The 20,119-nt window shown below is 37.8% G+C and overlaps 1 protein-coding gene across 1 annotated transcript in view; it reads left to right on the top strand.

Annotated features, from left to right (window-relative positions):
• Positions 1-20,119, top strand: part of fgf13a (fibroblast growth factor 13a) — a 72,192-nt gene that overhangs the window by 21,296 nt on the left and 30,777 nt on the right. The window contains exon 2 of the mRNA XM_020923454.2: positions 16,484-16,651. Coding sequence (XP_020779113.2) covers positions 16,484-16,651 — 168 coding nt within the window. The remainder of the gene's footprint in view (positions 1-16,483; positions 16,652-20,119) is intronic.

The raw sequence follows: 20,119 nt of genomic DNA, 5'->3' as shown, positions 1-20,119 counted from the left end.
GATCTTTGTCTCTATCAGAACTCTTTTGGCATACACTGAATACCTGCTTTAGAATTTTAGAATAGTGATCTTGATGTTTATAAATCAATATATGTTTATATATGTATATATATGTGTGTATATATATATATATATATATATATATATATATATATATATATATATATATATATATATATATATATATATATATATATATATATATATATATATATATATACATACATACATTATATAATCACGTTATACTCACGTGAAATGAATAGTTTAACCTGCCATATGCACCTTAAACTATTACCCAGGCCCGTCACAGAACCATTAATGTCTAATTACTACCATCGTCCCTCATTAGTCTTGTATGGGCCACACTAAAGGCCCATGTCCCCAGAGAACAGCGCCTCATTTGATACAATTTAGACCTTGTACGCCACTCTACACCTCACTCTGCCTGTTTTGTGTTGTCATCTGTTGTCATGGTAATTATCATTGTGCAGCAGTGGAGTTTTGTGGCCTTGGCTCAGGCTCGTCAGTGTTGGCTGTTCAAACACAAACACAGGCACAAACAGCTGTGGATGTGCTAATGAGAAACAACACAGTAATCTTTGAGAGCAGCTGGGCCGGACAATGAAAAAGTATCCAGCATCAATCATTCTATCAAGCTAAATGATGTGTTAGCCCCATAGACCTCACTATACTAGCTCTTATCTCAAAATGGTGGCAGCAATTCATCTCATCAACAAGTTCATTTTGTCCAAGGAATTTTCACTAATAATACCAAATGTCATGGTTTTGTCATGGAGCTGACTGATTCTAGAAAGCATGTGGGTCAGGTCAAGCAGTAACGGAGGGAAACAGGGGCAGATTTTTTACATTCAAATAGCTCTTATTCAGAAACTAGAGGGACTATTGAAATAAGTAAGGTATCAGAATGTAGGAAAGAGTTAGCACTCCAACAGGGTAAGGTTAAACCTGCAATATTATTTCAAGTTGTTGACAAAAAATTTAAAAACTCATGTTGGTAACGGAGGGAATGAAATACGCAGCACTTTTTGGGCAATAAATCCAAACAGCGATAACTAGCGGTTCTCACTTACATATCCTTAACAAACTGGTTTGAATATTTGCTTCATATAGTTTTCTACCATATGGTACAAGATTAGGTTGAAAAACCTCTTACTTTTTGAGTAGGTCATGGTCATGGTAACGGAGGGAAAAGTAACAGAGGGAAAATTGTGCAAGCAAGTAGAAGGTGCATGATTTTGCATAATTTGTCATCTTTTTTCTTCCGAATACTTTAATATTACTTCAAAATGAAAGGAAACTATTTCTATAGAATATGTCAGTCCTTCCAAGCAAATTTTTATCATTTTAATCATAAAAAAAAAAAAAAATCATGTACCTTCATCAACAGTTCAAAGATCGAATAACATAAGATATGATGAAATACATCCATTTATTTACATGATTAACTTTTTCTTAAGAACCAATATTTATATATATGATATATGCAAAAAGTATTAATCAAGAGTGATTATAAGTTCAAGTTCCAGTTCACATGTCTCCATACTTGGAAACTACACTCTTAAAGTCACAGTCTGTAAGTCTCAATAGACCAGTCCTTGTTGACGACAACGGAGCAGGTGCACATGGTTAGCATGGCTAGGAGATGACTAGTAAATTTCCAATGCTAGTCATGTCCATTCAAACACTGTAAGTAAGTAAGTAAGTATAGCGCTTTTCACTGACATTTTTTGTCACAAAGATGCTTTACAGAGCATTACATTCAGCATTATCAATTCACACTATACCTGGTGATGGTAAGCTACTGCTGTAGCCACAGCTGCCCTGGGGCAGACTGAAGCACAGCTGCCATGCCAATCAGCGCTAATGGTCCCACCGACCAACACCATCACTCACACACAGTGTGGATGAGTGATGGGTGGCTAGACACTGGTGCTAGTGACTAGACACTAGCACCAGTGCTAATTTCCACATGTCAGGTTCATTGATTGGTTGTATTTAACTGACCTTGACTATATATATTATATTTTAACCTTTTTAAAAAAATATATTTTTATAAATTGGATCTTAAAAGCAACTTTAAATTGCCATTTCCATCAATGCTGAAATATTGATATTGACATTGGCAGCATTGGTTATCAAGCACAAGTGAAAAAGGAAAATGGTACTGAAAAAAAAAAATCTATCTTGACCATCCCAACTTTTATTTTTAATTTGCTTTCTTGTGAAATTGAATGCTGAAGATGTTTTGTTTCTTTCACAGTTTTCTTTATACTTCTAAAAACATTCTATTTTATTATAATAATGTATTATAATATAATATAATGTAATGATAATTATTATTAATCCAGTGGGTCTCTGGTTGGGTGGAGACTGTTCTAAAATGGTGTGGCTACACTGTAACAAGTGGTTTTCAGTTACGTGTTCTTTTACACGCAGATCATCAGCAACTGGCCCTCTCCCTGTCTCCCTGTCCTCTGTCAGCACATTGCGCTCTCCGATCATATCAACTGTATACTCTTAGCGCTCTGGCCAGCCAATGTGTGAATAAGTCTGTATCAGGTTAAGAGGCAGTTGCTAGGAAATTATGCAATGGCATATTTGTTTGAAAGTTCTTCATTTGAGCCCCCCTAGTGGTAGAAATGAAGTGCTGGGGGTGCTAATCCAAAAACGTAAGAAATAGTCATACTGTTGTCTAATTAGCCTACACAAACATACATAGTGGCAATGAGGTATGAGCATGCTTTTAGGTTGTCCATCTGTCTGCCTGTGCCTCTCATTCCTGTATGTGAAATGTTGAGAATGTGTTTGGGAATTGGCTCCAGTGCAGTAAAAATAGTGTTAAAAAGGAACAAGATACTCAAGTCATTTACTCTAGTATGTGTATCAACTAACACGTGATTTTGATGTAACTAGTTTGCCCATATGATGCTCTTTTCTGATCTATGTTATAATCTTAGCAGGAGATGCGTTTTGTTTCATTCAAACATATTAACCTACAAATCATGCTTATTTAGGTGATGTTCTTTTCTCAGAACAGAAAACACTCTGTTCCACCTTGTGATGTCTTGTGGTAATACAGGAAGTGTGTTTTTAAACTCACCTTCATGAGAATCATTTGGATAATTTCACCCTAGATTTGTCCATCTCTGAAAAAAAGGTAAAAGGAGCTGTTAACTTGAAAACGTTGAAGTTCATGACATCACAAGGTGGAACAGAGCAGACTAATAATAAAGGATTACTCATTGTTTAAATGAAACACTACTCCAGGTATGTTTTGACAGCATTCTCACATGGCTTAGGGCTCATAAGGGTCAATTTTGTGTAAGATAGGACCTTTAATGTTATTAAATTGTGGCATGTTATTAGTAGCTTAGCAGCTGTGGTACTAGTTACTGTACTATTGTCATGAGCGGGACTTTTATGAAGCAATTATCAAGAAGTACCTCCTCCGCCTCTGTCAGTAAGTTCTTATGATTGCATATACATGTGGGCAGAGTGATGACAACAGAGTCTGATGCACAAACACGCATCCACGAAACAGTTTAAATAGTGGGCCTGCGGGGAATGAACTCTATTACTGTTAGAGCCTGTCACCTGTTGCTGTGTGAGGGCTGGTGTATCTTTTCAGTGGCCACTTGTTGCGTGTTGTCTAATGTCAGAGTGAGTCGGGCTGACTCGGTTTGATTAGACTGGGAGAAACAGCTGTCTTAAGCAGTCCCTGTGTAATTGTGATCCCTCTGATCAGGCGCTCTGTAAACTGCTCATAGTAAACCAAGCCTACGCTCTCACATGCCGGCCCACTCTGTGAGCTACTCACTCCCAGACTCTTGGGTCTATGCCTAGATAGATTTTGTTATGAAGTTTAAATATATTTTAAAGGCAACTCATGAAGTGCTGGCAAATTCCACACTAACCAATGCAGTGAATTGCCCAGGCGGGTACCCATCTCCTGATCCATGATCCCACTAAGGAGTACGCAGGTGTTGGTGGATATGTTGGGAGAACCCACAGTGAATACTCACTCATAGACTCACATACAACACATAAAGCTCTTGTTGTGAGACATGTGCCATGCTACTTAGGAACAGAGTAGGAGTTGTATAGATAAGATAAGATATAGCAGAATAATAGTTGCAACATTTGATGCCGTTCTTCTAACAGAAAACTATTGACAATATCTGGGTTATACATCATAGTGATGTTATTCCTACTTTACTAAATGCTGTCAGAATCTAAAAGATTCTCGATATACATATCACTGAGAGAGTAGAATCCAATCCTTTTTATGCTTTTTGTGCATTTAATCCATTTGTCCACTGCGACATTTTCAGAGTAACAGCCCACTTCACACATGTTCTGTTCTGATTCACTGCTCCCATAACATGAAGATCTCATCTACCATACATGTCCGTGCTTCATGTAGACTCAGCATAAGCTTCAGTCAGTACAGCTCCACATCAGGAAACTCCAGTTTGTGAGGTTCTGGCTAAAACCTCCACATGCACACTTGTCAAACTTTATTCTTTTGTTGCCACTTTTGTTGTCAGAGCAATAATTGTCCAGCAGCATTGGCACTTTGTTGTGATGACGTCTGCAGTGACGTACTGTAAAGGAATGAAGGGAAATCAGCACTGCATTTTTCAACCAGAAGTCAGCAGCTCTTGCCAACTCACATTAAATAAATACTGTCAAAATGTCAGAATTTTAAAACAATGATCCACATGTGTCATACATTATAACTTTATAGCAAAATATAGTATTTCATCTTTAAATGTTCTGAATCATGAGTAAATTAAAAGAGTAGGCTATTCAAATCATTTTTAATGTGCTTTATAAATAAACTTGACTTGATTTGCAGATGGTGCACAAATGAGAGGAACAGCAGCACAAAAATGGAAAAATGGAAAAAGTGTTTTTAGCAGTTGCAAATGCTTATATATAATCACATGTTTTATACCTTTAATTTCCCATAAAATGTATAAAACATGTGATCTAAAGTTGCTTTTGGTCTAGAAGACATTTGCACTCAGCACAGGCCTGAACGGGCTGCATAATTGATGTGTCAGTGTTGAGCTAAATCCTCTCCCTGCTGTACACCGGTCCTGTGCCCATGTTTAGTCCTAAAGCACTGCAGGCATCATGTGAATCAGACTAGCTGCTTCAAAAGGCTCTCTGTCTTTTTGCCAGTTATGAACAAGATATTTATTTTTGATATGTTTTTTTTTTATGTGTGTAAGAATAATTATGACTCATGACCCTCAAAAGGAAAGTGTGAATAGTTTGTGTAGGGTAATTAAAAAGATTCAAAATCAGTACAGCACATTTGAATATGTATTTTGTGTTTAACTAATGTTTTTATACAATATATGCAAGATACTATTAATTACCATGTAGATCTATGAAGCCAAGCCTAAAATAGTCCTCTCCGTGCCTCTCGTGTCCTTGCCCCTGGTGCCTGCAGGAAGGGCTGTGTTTGGACAGGGTTTGCTGTGGTCAGTGAGTGTCACATCAGGAGCACTGCCACTCTGAATAAAGGCCACTCAAGTTTGCACAACTACAGGGGGCTGAGGTCACGCAGGGGTCAGCGCACAAATGAGCGGACTGCTGCATCTGCACAAATGACTGACATAATGATTCTCTTATGTTTGAAAACTCTATTGTTTATACATTCTTCATATTTGTTAAATTAATAATTACATGGACTGTCACATGGGTTTATAAGTGATGGTGTATTACACAGGGCAGCAATATCAATATAACTTACAATGTAACTGACATATACTGAACAATACAATATTTTGTACTGTGAAGTTGTGCATTGTTTGAACAGTAGTCTATCTCTTATTGACTGGGCACTCCTAAAACATATTTTTTGTCACTATTTGTAGACCTTAATACTCAATAATGTAACATATCTGTATCAACTGTAAGTGAGTGCCAGTTTTCCTTGTTGTTTTAAAATCAATCACCTGTTTGAAATGTTCCACAGTGACCCTCTGGGAGAGAGACAGTCTATGATGTCTTCTGTGCACTATGTCTACTGTGGTGTGTGCCATCATTGTCCACTATGAGCACATGAGAGGAGTTGGCGTCTGGTTTGGGAAATGTTCTAACCAAGGAACAGCTGCAGGTCAAATGGATCCAAAAGACTGAGCAGCCAACTCAGATGCAGCGCTTCATGATTTTACTTATGAAGTGGATAAGGATGTAGTCTATGTATTATCTAAATTATTTAAAGTTTTAATGGTCCTACATTGCACAAAACTTTAAGCCATGGTAAACTGTTGCTATCTCATCAAAAATATACCTGGAGTTATGTTTTGTTTTATTCTCACATGTTTCACTAATCCTTTATTATTAGTTTGTTGAGCTCCGAAGCTCAAAATGCAACGTTTCACCTTGTGATGTCATGTAGTGGCCAAATGATTTTAATGAAGGTGTATGGAGTTTAAAAACACAGTGGAGCACTTCTTGTATTACCATATGGCATCACAAGATGGAAGGTGTTTTAATTTTAGAGGATCTCTCTACTAAACATGCAGGGTGTGTGTGTGTTAAACGTGTGAATGAAACAAAACACAACTCCAGGTGTGTTTTTGACATTATAAAATTATAATATAGATCTGAATATAGTGTTATACAGGCCCTTTAACTTTCATATGCCTAATACTATTTTCAGGAATCTCATTGTTGAACAAATCCTTCTTGTGATGTATCATTTAAAGATTATTTAGCTTGAAGTGTTGTGTTTTGATGCATATTGGCATATTCCTGTCAGCACACCTTTTATGCGGAAAGAGAAAAACCTACCCGTGGTTCTTCACTTTTTCTGTTTAAAAAACAACAACAACGCTATTATATAATTCCAGTGCTGTGAACTTCTGAATAAAATATGAAAGTGTTGGTGCATGTTTAGGATGATTGTATTTCTAGTTAAATACCTAATTTGTTCCTATTAAAGACAGATACATAAACATAACTTCATATTTTGGTAGCTGTCCTGTTACCTCAGTTCCAGTATATTCAGATGAACAGATAGACAATAGCATATGTATCATTATCAATGAGCATAATATTTGTTTCTTTTTTAGAAAGGGCATTTGGTGTGTAAAAAAACCAACCAAACAAAAAAAAACAACTATTGCATTTATTCAAGGTATTGTCCAAAATATCTGAGTAAAATCAAAACAAATTTTCTTTTTCAGAAATATTGCATATTTTTTGTCTTTTAGAACACCCCTACAGTACAGAACCTAATATCTGACTTCACTTTTTGGTCTAAAGTAGCAGAATTAGTTGGATTATAAGTGATTATATGTATTTTGTGTAGATCTGATGCTTGCTGAGGTCTCATGACTCATTCAAGTGTTAAATGTGTTCCATGGGCACCACAGCGTGAATAGACTAGTGCAGACGCATGAATCAGGTGTTCATTGTGAGCCAGCTGAGGTGTTGAGGGCTGTGCTCCCAGCGTCTGACCCCATATTCACTACAGACCTCCACACGCAGCCAAGCACAATGAACTGGACAGTCACTGCACAGCTCAAAGAAAAACTATGTCACAGTGTTTAAAATACTGTAATTTACAACCAAAAATTTGAATACTAGACTAATCATTATATTTATATTATAAGGATACATGACAACATCTGAAAGGAGAAACTAGAGGATTGTTTTTTATAAAAAGGCAGAATAAGCTCATGATTTACAAATTTATAAATATACAAAACATACTTTTTGCATAATTGCCTATACAGCTCTAGTCCTGTGAGTGCAGTTTGTGTCAGATACAGTTTTGAGAGTTTTTGCCACGCCCCCGTTTTAGTCACCTAATTGATCAGAAGGACATGTCTTTAGTGGACCAAGATTTTCATTAGTCAACTACAGGCCTACAATGTGTATGTACACTACTGGTCAAAAGTTTTAAAACACTCACATTTTCCAGTTATTTATTGCAGTTAAAGTCGTGCAAGTCCAATGAAGAACTTGAAATGATACAAAGAAAAGTACTGAACAGCCAGAGGTTAAAAAAAAAGATAAAAAAATACAAAACGCAAGTCCAAGCTCTACCAAAACTACCTCAGGAAAAAAGAACAAGATGGCAATCTTGAAAACACAAAGTATCCAGCACAGTCTCCAGACTTAAACCCCTTCGAGCTGGTTTGGGATGAACTGGGCAGAAAAGTGAAAGCCAAGCAACGTACAAGTGCTACACATTTGTGGGAACTTCTGCAACAGAATTGGGAAGAACTTTCTGAAGAATATTTGATTCCTATTGTAAAAAGAATGCCAAGAGTGTGATCAGCTGCCAAAGGTGGTTACTTTCATGAATCAAAAATTTAGAATACGTTTTGCTCAACAGTAAACAGTAAACAGTAAAAAACTGGAAAAAGTGATGTTCTAAAACTTTTGGCCGGGAGTGTATGTACTCTCTTTGAGTACTAAACAATCTTCTGAATCTGACACATCTATTATTTGCTCTAGTGTGGTCTCTTTAGTCTCTACATTAAGGGAATAGATATCTATATCTATATCTATATCTATATCTACAGTCCCTGACAAAAGTCTTGTCGCTTATCCATTTTGTAGAAACAAAAGCTTATAACTTGACTTTAAATTAATCGATTGGTTTTAGAAATGTCTCATATGAAAGCTAAAACCCTCCCAAATTATGCTCTATATACTAAAAAAAAAAATTGCTTCACTGAAAAAAGATTGATCATTTAATGAACACAGAAAGGTCAGATTTTGGCAAGACAAAAGTCTTGTCGCCTTGTCATATGATGCACCCAATCCTAGATTACAGCCTCACCTGTGGTCAGTTACTGATCAATCAGTTAGTGGGTGTGTATAAAAAGAACCCCAGCACACCAGACCTTCACATCAAGTGCAACTTGACCTCTGACAACATGCCTAAGATCCACCCTGAGACCAAAGCGTTAATTATCAAGAGGCTGAAGACCAGATCCACTGCTGAGGTGGCTGACACCTTCAATGTGTCTCAGCGTCAAGTACAAAGAATAAGAAAAAGATCTGAAATGACTGGAGATGTTTTTGACAAGCCCAGGTCCGGCAGACCCCGCAAGACAACTGCTCAGGAGGACCGTTTGTTGATTCGAAAATCCAAGGCCAGCCCCTTTTCCACTGCAGCAGAGCTCCACCAGGCCTGGTCACCTCAAGTCCCTGTGTCAACCAGAACAGTTTGTAGAATTCTGTCTCGAAATGGCCTCCATGGTCGAATCAGTGCACAGAAACCAGCACTAAACAAAAGGCAATTAAAAAACCGTGTGGCATTTGCCAAGGCCCACAGCCTGCTAAAAGGATGGACACTGGAAAAGTGGCAGAAGGTGGATTTCTCAGATGAATCCTCGGTTGAATTACATCACAGCTGCCACAAATATTGCAGGAGACCTACTGGAGCCCGCATGGATCCAAGATTCACCCAGAAAACAGTTAAGTTTGGTGGCGGAAAAATCATGGTCTGGGGTTACATCCAGTATGGGAGTGTGCGAGACATTTGCAGGGTGGAAGGCAATATCAATAACCTAAAATATTAAGACATATTAGCTACCTCTTACATTCCCAACCATAAAAGGGGTCAAATTTTGCAGCAGGATGGTGCTCCATCGCATACTTCTATCTCTACATCAAAGTTTCTCAAGGCGAAGGAGATCAAGGTGCTCCAGGACTGGCCAGCCCAGTCACCAGACATGAACACCATTGAGCATGTCTGGGGTAGAATGAAAGAGGAAGCATGGAAGGCAAAACCAAAGAATCTTGATGAACTCTGGGAGGCATGTAAGACGCTTTCTTTGCTATTCCTGATGACTTCATCAACAAATTGTATGAATCATTGTTGAACCATATGGATGCAGTCCTTCAAGCTCATGGAAGTCAGACAAGATATTAAATCTGGATCTCACAGCACCACTACTTAATTCACTGACGTTATGCAACATATTTTTGTATTTGAAGTAAATTATTTGTTCAATTTTCTGTAGGCGACAAAACTTTTGTCTTGCCAAAATCTGACCTTTCTGTGTTCATTAAATGATCAATCTTTTTTCAGTGAAGCAAATTTATTTTAGTTTATTGAGCATAATTTGGGAGGGTTTTAGCTTTCATATGAGACATTTCTAAAACCAATCGATTCATTTAAAGTCAAGTTATAAGCTTTTGTTTCTACAAAATGGATAAGCGACAAGACTTTTGTCAGGGACTGTATATGTATATCTATGTCTATATCTATATCTATCTATCTGTATGTGTATATATATATATATATATATATATATATATATATATATATATATATATATATATATATATATATATATACACATATATATATGAGTCCCTCTTTCACAAGGAAAAGTAACAAAGGGGATTAGCCTTTACAGGAATGTTGTACAACCTACTACCATGCTATCAAATTTTCAGCAAAAGTCTCCCCTCTCCCTCTGCAGACTTGAATGATAGCTCTGTGATAGGTTAATGATGGTGCAGTCTCCAGGTCTCAGTACAGAGCCGTATACTGGGAGATTACCTGCTGTTATGCAAGCACCAGACAACTGTTCTGCTGCACATAGCCTTTTCTGTGAGTGCCAAGCGCTTTAAGCCACTACTGCGCCACCGAAGGACAAACTACAGCAAACTTCAAAGTGACTTATATAACGCTGCAATTGAGGCTTTTAAAGGAAAATAAGGTACACATTTTCCTCGCTTCACTCCAAACATTGCTTAAATGGCAGAAATAAGATGATGACATGATGGACTGAAGTGCAAAGCAGCCTTTTACTATTATTGGTTTAGAGCAAGTGGAGGGATCGTAGTTGGATGAATGTGTTTTGTGAGCTTCTATTATTCATTCTAGGTGATTCCTGTTAGGGTTTTTACATACTGCAGCATCCCAGTAAGTAACTATTGACCGTGGGTCGAGACTGCCTCCTTCACCTAACTTTGAAAAAAAAAAAAAAATCAATATTGCATGTCACTTACTAGTGCTTCATTCTGTTTTTAAACTAGAATCATGGATAATTTCAACCTGGATTTTTCAATCTCTACTAAATAAAGTGTAAAGTGTAGCCATTAACTCAAACTACCACTACATAACATCACAAAGTGGAACAGAACATTTTGAGCTTTGGAGCTAGAATAAAGGATTATTCAAACATGTGTGCATGCAACAGGTATGTTTTTCATGAGGTAATAACATTCTAACATGGGTTAAAGCTCACAGAATTCAGTTCTGCATAATGTAGGACCTTTAGATTTTCAGCCAGGCACATGAACTTGACACTGTTTTGCTCAAACTGATTGTATTTTCCTGCATACATTGACTAATGATACAGAACTTTTGTGATTACTGTGAGCCAAGTAAGGAAAATATTTACCAAATTTTCCTTTAAAATGGCAGTGTTACATAATTCACTTTGAAGTTTGATATGGTTTGTCCTTCAGTGGTGCATTAGTGGCTTGGCACAGAAAAGGGTATTCTGATATCAATAAGGATTTTTTATTTTTTTTTTATCCCTAATGTTGCTGTGATTTGTATAGGACAAACACATGTACACATATTGTATACTGTATTTATTGATGTACCAATCAGTTGCTTGTACAAGACTTGACGTATGACCCTGTAAAGATCCTCTGTATCCCTAAAGACCGCTGATCCTGTTACACATGAACTACTGCCAACGACATACAATCCTATTTACTCCTGTCAGCTTGTGATGACTTTATGAAAGGGCTTCTGAGCAATAATCAAAAGCAGTCTCACTGTTGACAAAGATAGTGATAGGATAATGACTGACTACTTCTAATAATCAAGTATTTTATCGATTAAAACCAGGAAAAATACTGTGAGTTGTGCTGTAATTGTGCCATGGGGATGAGTAAGATTCAGTGAATTCAAACAACATATTTTCAGGGGCATGTGATCAATACAAGCAATTGTGGTTCTGTTTAAGAGTTTGATATTCAACAGAAAAGTGAGACTGACTAAATTATTGCTAGCTAGCTTGTGACTGTAATTGTATGTGCGAGGGACTTGTTTAACAGGACAAATCATCTCACCTGTTGTAGTTCCAACTAAGTCAGCTCTGAGTAACATAGCTTGTAACAGAGTAGTGCTTTCAGTTAGTGTCACACCCCCAGAGAATGTTGATGTAAAGTATGAATATATAGAGATGTTTTGTTTTGTTATTAAGCAAACAGATATCTTTCTATAGCTCCACAGAATGACTTAGCCCCTGCACACTGCTCCAAAGACATCCTTAGAAGACTATGTGCTAGTTTCTGCTTGTGGTAAAAACTACATCGAGGCCATGCTATTTTGGACTCCCAGCCCATTCCACTATGTGCCTAATTCTGAGCCTAATTCTGTGAGTACACTCTTTGTCCCTCCATGATGAATGCGGCCCACCTTCCTGATGGATCAGAGCCCTTAGCCTATATAATTTGTGCCGATCGTATCTCCGTACTTTGCGGATGCCGTTAATCTTGGGGAGGCCATGACAGTGTTTCAGTTGATTACTCACGTCCTTGAACCTTATTCCAACATGCCGTTTAAGAGAGCGAAGATGCTTTGTCACATAAAAGCTTTCTGTTACATCACATACATATTCTTGGCCTTGGTTTGAAGGATACCATGCCGGTTAATTGGATGTTTTGAAAAAGTAGCTGTAAATTTTACACGTAAAGGTCATGTTGTTACTGTAAAACCAGAGCAGGCATGGCACCTTAAATAGAAGACACAAAACAAGACCCCCTCCCACCACACTCCTCCAGCCTCTTTGCCTCCTTAGTGGTGAGATTTATGGCAGGCAGAGGGGCAAGGACATCCATTGCAGTGCACTGAAGGTCCAGTGTGAGAAGTGTAGATCACAGGCTATTATGAACCCCAATGACAGCTCACTCTGATGTGGAGTGAGCACTAAGACCCCACCAGTGCTGTGTCATCCGCCGTGCATCCGTCACTCAACTTCTCTGCTCTTCATCAGGGCCGCTGCAAGAATCAAGGAGACAGGCAGTAAAAGATGGCTGCCGATGCCTCGTCCTCTTCCTCCTCCTCTTCCTCTAGCGATTCTCCCCGAGCCGTCACTCACTTTTATAGCTCCTGATGAGGCGGCAGTTAGCGGGAGCATTAATAAAGCCAGGGCCTGAATTGGACGTTTGTGGAAGTTCTCCAGAGGGTGCTTAGTCTCACTGGGTGACACACAGGCCTTTTATCAAGCTCCATTACACTGACTCGGTGGATTTCTTAGTGAACAAAATTAGCAAAATGCTATGTCTTTCTATAGGCAAATGCATTTTGTTATAAAATAAATTGATTGTGTGGATTTGAATTCTTAGTGTTATATTTTTAGTTAATATATTTTCTTGAACAGATAATAGTTAGGGCTACAACTAATAATTCTTTTGCACATCAATGTATTTTGTTTTATTTGTTTATTTCATTCATATAGTATAAAAAGACATCAACAGTGTCACATCATCAAACATATAAGAAATGAATGAAAAGGAGCAGAAAGAAGAGTCATCTCATGTTATCTGCCCCCTTTTCCCTTTTCCAGACAGCGATGGCTGCTAAACATTTCAAAACAGTACATTTCACTTCAGGCACAATTATTAATCAATTGCAAACAGAAATCTTCACAATTATGCATAACAATTTAGTTTCCTTTTTCATACATATACATTGCATTTGATTTTATGTATGTTTAAAATCCCATTTACTTGATTCTTTTATATCTTTTTCAAGACTATTCCATAAGTTAACTCCTTTCACAGTGATGCAATGCTCCATAACCTTGGTTCTGAATTTGAGTTTTTTGAACATGTAGGGTCCTTTTAAATTGTAGTGGGTCATTCTCATTTTCTAATAATCTAATCTAGCGATTATTCTTTTGATTAATCAATTAGTTGTTTAGATCGCAAAAGGCAGTGAATATGAGATTTTTCATAAATTGTACTCAGACAAAGCTGAAGTGAAGCCTCTTGAGGACATCCTTATCTTACATAATTCCTGGTTTGTCATATGACTTCTCTCATGCATGACATGTTTTGAAGGCTATATGTACTGAAATAGTTGACAACAATTTCAATAATCAATTAGTTGTGATCAGTTGATTAAGATGTTGCAGCCCTACAAGCAGTCATCTTGTTTTCTGGTTTTTGGTTTTTAGATTTTCATTTGCTGTAAATGTAACTATAGGGCAGTAATGAAATGCTGGGCTACTGGTACTGCAAAAGATAAAAATATTGTATTACACTGTGTTTATTATGAAACGCTTGAATGGCCAAGCTCTGCTAAATTTATTATGAATTGATTGTTGATTGACTGTGATACCTGTATGCACTTTTGGGTCCATGTTTTCTTAATTAGAGTAATACTGTGAAGGAGCAGCTAATTCTTCATTATAGACTAGATATGATATCACTGACTGAACACATTACACCAGTGGAGCTTATCTGTGCTGTAATTGTCTAGTGCTGGATCCAGTGACCACCTCTGTGCCTGTGAGCTCAGAATGAGGTCGTGTTGTGGAGAGGAAAGTTGGATTCTCTGTGTCGTTTCAGTGGAGCATTAAACTTTGAGCAGGGCTGGGTCAACATGGACAGGGCTTCGGGGAGAGGAGAAAGGAGCACGTCCACATCACACACATGTCATATTTTCATACTTTGTGGAGACTATTTCCTTGAGACTATTTCCTATCTTTAATGTAACTCAGGTAAAGGTTTTTAAAAAAGTTAGCTATACTCACTACTTACTCAACCCATTTTTAAACTTTGAATCATGTTGTTGATGTAATAATAGAGGGTTTACATCATGGGGACCTGATTTTTGTCCCCATAAGAGAGCCATGAGTTAGTTAGAGCTATGAGTGTGTTTACAGTTTTTGGTCCCCACAGTGCAATACAAACCCATCCAAATACATAGACACACAGGGGCGCAGATACTGATAAGTCCCACAGGAGCGCAGGCATGTAGTGATTAATTGCACCGTGTGTGGAGCCCTGATTATCTTCTGCTGCTCACCGGGCTGTTGCTGTGTTTTATGGGCCAAAGGCGCTGGGGAGGCTACTGTCAGCTAAATGCCACCACACAATGGATAGAGGCCAGTTATTACTGAATATGAGGGCCCAGGTTCGGAAGGACATTCAGACAAGAAGATGCTGGAAAACTGACAGCAATGACAGCTTTGGCAGCTTTCTTACTTAGTCACATAACCAGTCGGACTGTGGTAGGACTTATCATTCAGTATATGAAAGCTGGAACAATATTTTTGAGGTCAGGATTCATCATGTGTAGTTTTTCTTTGCACTACTTGGAAGTTTGTGGTTATTTTTTTGATATCTAATCAGATTTAAGCCATAAAAGGTTGAATTAATCACTTTTATGACACACATGAAACACAACTAAAAACTAAAATGTTTCATTCTGATGTTTATTTATTGCAGCTCATGATTTTTAACAATAATGTAGATTTTCTAGATTTTTTTGTGATTTAAATCTGGTTTTGGATTATTGTGTCAGTGGCCTAAATTAGTCTCAATATTCTCATTAATTGTCTGTATTTACTTCAGCAAGATATTTTACTTCAGAATTTGTTATAGCGACAGGCCTGATAACCAGAAAGTTTACTATTTGTACACAGGATATTTTGTCATCTGGCCATGTACTGTATATTATTAAATACAGTCATTCATTATACCTTTTTTTTTACACATCCTAAAGGGTTAGTATGTAACTAAACATTGTATTTATTGTTTGATTACTAGCACAAAATAATGTTTCTGTTCAGTACACAAACATCTTAGCTCATTGAGAGGCACTGCACACTTTAATTATAAGGGCATTATGACACATTTGGAGCTGATTGACAGCTAATCCATCATGTGGAAAAAATAGCTTTATTATGGCAGCCAAATGAGTCCTGTGCCTCGGGCAGAGGACAGATATAGGCCCAACTCTCAGAATAGTGTACACTCATCGATAACAGGAATCAAACTGATTCTGAGAAGAGGCATGTGCATGTTTTTACATTGCTTGCCTTATGAGCTACAAGGTTTTAAAAATGATATGAATGTATTAAGACAATGCACCTTTCGCTTACACATAACTGCCTGCCTGCTTCCTCTCACAGTCTGAACCTCTGCAGTCATTTCATAGTCACCCAAAGACCTGCTGCTTTTGCTACATAATACTTGAAGCTTCTTTCCCCTTGGTGTGCTAACTTTTCCTTTGCAGTGGTGACAGCAACTGATGTTTATAGTGTGCTTCTGTTGTTCTGTTTCTCTCCTCCATATGCTGAAGCCTGCAGCTATAGTAGTAACTGTAAAGTGTTCTTTTATTTGCTTTGCGCTGTGCATTCTTGTGGTTGTTGTTGTTTTCTTTCATTTGTTTTTGTGGTGAGCTTTCTAACCCCACGTTCATTCTGTTGTGGCAACGCTGCAGTCCAGGATGACGCTGCACCAGGTACCCAGGAGTACATTATGTTACGGCAGGACTCCATCCACTCAGCGGATATAAGGAGTAAAGGTTCCCCGTTTCGTGCAAAGTGTCATGAAATCTTCTGCTGTCCACTGAAGCAAGTCGTCCTCAAAGAGAGCGCAGCGCCAGAAGGTTTGTCTCTTACCCCTCCTTCTTTTCTGTGCTCCCTGCTAGCCCCATACTCGCACTTAGGCTGACCACCTGTCCCTCTTTTGGTTCTCCTTTGTCATTTAGGCCCTTTGTCCCACTTAGAGAACCTTTTCACTGGTGCCATGTGAATGGTATAAAACAATGTAATTTACATAGGTAAAAGTACAACATAAAGATCACTTTTTGGGTATGCTGTCTTTCTAGGTTGTAATATGATGTGATCTATTACTTAACCTACTACAATTATTTTTCTTTTACTTTTTAAACTCTCTAACTGTGTTTTAAAGGATAAACATTGGAAATCACAATTACATAGCCTCTATCTATAACCTGAAATGTATCATGTCAGCTTAGCATGTCCCACCACATTGCCCAACTTGTCCCATTTTTACTACTAGAGGTGGTCACCCTAGCTGCACGGTACTCCCCCACCCCTATTGTAAAACCTTAACTAACTCTTTAATTTATTCTGGCATGTTGTACCCTTTTGTTGCAAAGAAATTCAGCACTCCTCCTTGACCCTTGTATAGATATTTGTTATATATTCTGCCCTCAATGTGCATGTGGTATAAAAGGAAAATGGGTGAGCATCTTCAAAACATCTACAATTTCTTTGGGCTCTTGTCAAAGCCCCCCTGATTCATTCCCTGACAACTCACTCAAATGTCTCTCACCCATTTTGCCTGCATTTTATTATATCTGACTCCTCTCTTGTTGTTTTTTTAACAAATTAGTTGCACTTTGATTTGACAGCTGTTAACCACCAGAACATAAGTCACCTTTGCTCCAACTGTCCCCTTCAATGCTTCTATACTTATTTCTTCTTTGCTCCAATTCCTCTCCCCCAGTTCTATTTTCTTTCATTGCACAGTTTGCAGCCACATGCGCTCTGCAGGTTTATCAATCTATGTACAGTCAGGATAAGATGAAATGACAAAGCCCCTGCAGCAGTGAGTAGCACTTAGCCCCTCTGTCCCCACAACATTCATCACCCAGTCCTCAATAGAGAATTAATGTCGAAATTGCGTTTTTGTCTGCTAAGCTCTCTTCAGATACACCGCTCGTTCCTAGTTCAACCTTTTCTGTTGTTCTTCAGATTAGTTGACCTGTTGATGGATGTTGCCGTTTGCATACCCGCATAAACACAGGGATTCGGTGGAGAGTGTGAGATAGCAATAAGGGGGGGAAAAAAAAGAAAACATTGCCTTTGGAGGTCTGGATAGCGAAGTACAGATGTATTATTCAGCTTGACTGCAGCTTTACTTGGACGTGACTGAATTTACAAAGGAAGGAGACTACAACACTTACGTAAGATGTTCAGGAGGACGTCATTTTAGGTGCGTTAAACTGTTAAACATCCCACCCAGACACTCATTGAATACATAAACTGTAAGAGGAATCAGTCCTGCTTCCAGTCTGAGCTATACACCTACCAGTGCATGCTAACTACTGTGCTATACGTCGTTAAGATCAGACCAACACATGAAGATAAACAGGCTGTTAAAGGAAGTGTCAGGAGCTGTTACCATAGCAACAGCATCGCTAAATGACTAATGCTCGTTTATGATTACAGTTTAATCAGGTACTGTGTTGTATATTACTGACATACGAAGGCCAATAGAACATTATAGAACATGTTAAAAACTTGACATACACATACATAAATTTGTAATTGTTCTAGCCTCTTTTCTTCGGAATAAGCTAAACAATGCACCATCACCACCAAAGACATTTCAATATGACATTCTCACTAGAGATTTTTCATATATTAATCAGCAATCAGGATTTTAGTCATTACAATATACAGAATGTATGTATTTCTAAAGAAGGTAGTAGGTTTATAAACAAAAATGTATTCTATTACCCCCAGAAATGTATATGTTGCTTTTTGAACATTTACTTTCAGCAAGCTTGTCACAAACACAGGTATGGAACTCTCTAAAAAATCAAGATTTAAAGTTAAGTTTCATATCTAATCTTAAACATAAAATCATCCAACATACTAAAGCTGAGGTGAGGGGGAAATCAGATCCTCCTTTGCATGCCTCAGCCAGCAGAGTGACATCCCATGATAGAATGAGTCAGACCTGGTCCGGCCCCTTATCCTTAGCTCAGTGTCTTGTTCTGCACCAGTAGTCAGCTTTTGTATCCTCCACAGAAATCACCTGTTACATTACTGCACTCTGCTCCCTGCTCACAAGACTGTACAGTATGTCTTAGAGAGCCAAGTGTAAATATTCCATCCATAATTCACATGTATCTACACCTCTGTGCGTATTCTCAGACACTGTCATACCTGCATGTCTGTATAAACAAAGGACGGCCGGTGTCCTATCGATCTGAGCTACCCATCGATTTGAGCTCCCGAGGCAGAAGTGGAGTAACAAGTAGCCTTTATTAAATTGTATTGGTTTTATTGTATGTTTGGACCAGTTAAGCACATAAGCAAAGACATGTGTGCGTTGGATTTGGGACAGAATACCTACGTTAGATGACTGAATAGTTTGGATTTAATATTTGATTTTATCATTGTAATTTTCATTACATCCTGTGTATTTTATTTTGTTTCCATGTGTAGAAAATGTTGTAACTCTGTTTAGAAAGGCACTGCATAAATAAAATATCACTATATTATAACAGGAAATTCACACTGTAGTCTATGATATTTATTTAAAAAGATTTCAGTATTTCCAGTCATTTCTTTCTCTTATCCAGTGGGAGCCTTATTTGATAGAAGATATAGGCCTGTGGAAATGAGCTACCACTACCCAAATTCATATAAATCAGTGATTAATTGTGATTATACAGTGGGACCTTATTCAATGGCTAAATTGCCCTGTCGATATGTGCTCCCTTTAGCTGGAGCCCTATTTGAGCATAATACAACTGTTGAAATAAACGATAAATGAGTTTAAATTTGACATAACTAAGGTATGAAGTCTGATCACCATGTGCAAACAACATAAAACCCACTGTCTCTAATCCAAAGACATATGTTGTAAAACTGGGGATGATCGCTTCATTGGATCTATATAACTGTACGCAGAATAACGTAAAGTAACTTATTTCAACAGGGCGTGAATCGATAGATGTCACTGTTGATTTAGGCAGCGGGTAGCTCATTTGAACGGGGCAGCTCATTTCGATAAAACACCGGCAGCTGCATATTTAAAATTCAGTATACATTTTCATAGCATGTAAATTTAGGCGTAGAACTTGCCCTTTTAGCTTAATGTACGTATGGAGTGCACATGAAATATATGAATACAGCTTAAAGGTCTGCTGTCTGCTTGTGTTTATGATGTTATTGCATTGTCTAGGAAGTTCCACAGTATTTCATTAAACTTATATTTATTAATTTACAATTTACATTTTATTGCTCAGAAGTACCTTGATAAACACACAGTGGGGTCACCTCTTAGTAACGTGACCTGTTGGTGTTACCTGCTT

Source organism: Boleophthalmus pectinirostris, unplaced genomic scaffold (genome assembly GCF_026225935.1).
Source record: "Boleophthalmus pectinirostris isolate CB_2022bp ecotype Guang Dong unplaced genomic scaffold, ASM2622593v1 HiC_scaffold_23, whole genome shotgun sequence".
NCBI lineage: Eukaryota > Metazoa > Chordata > Actinopteri > Gobiiformes > Gobiidae > Boleophthalmus > Boleophthalmus pectinirostris.
This window is presented reverse-complemented; position numbering and strand designations above follow the sequence as displayed.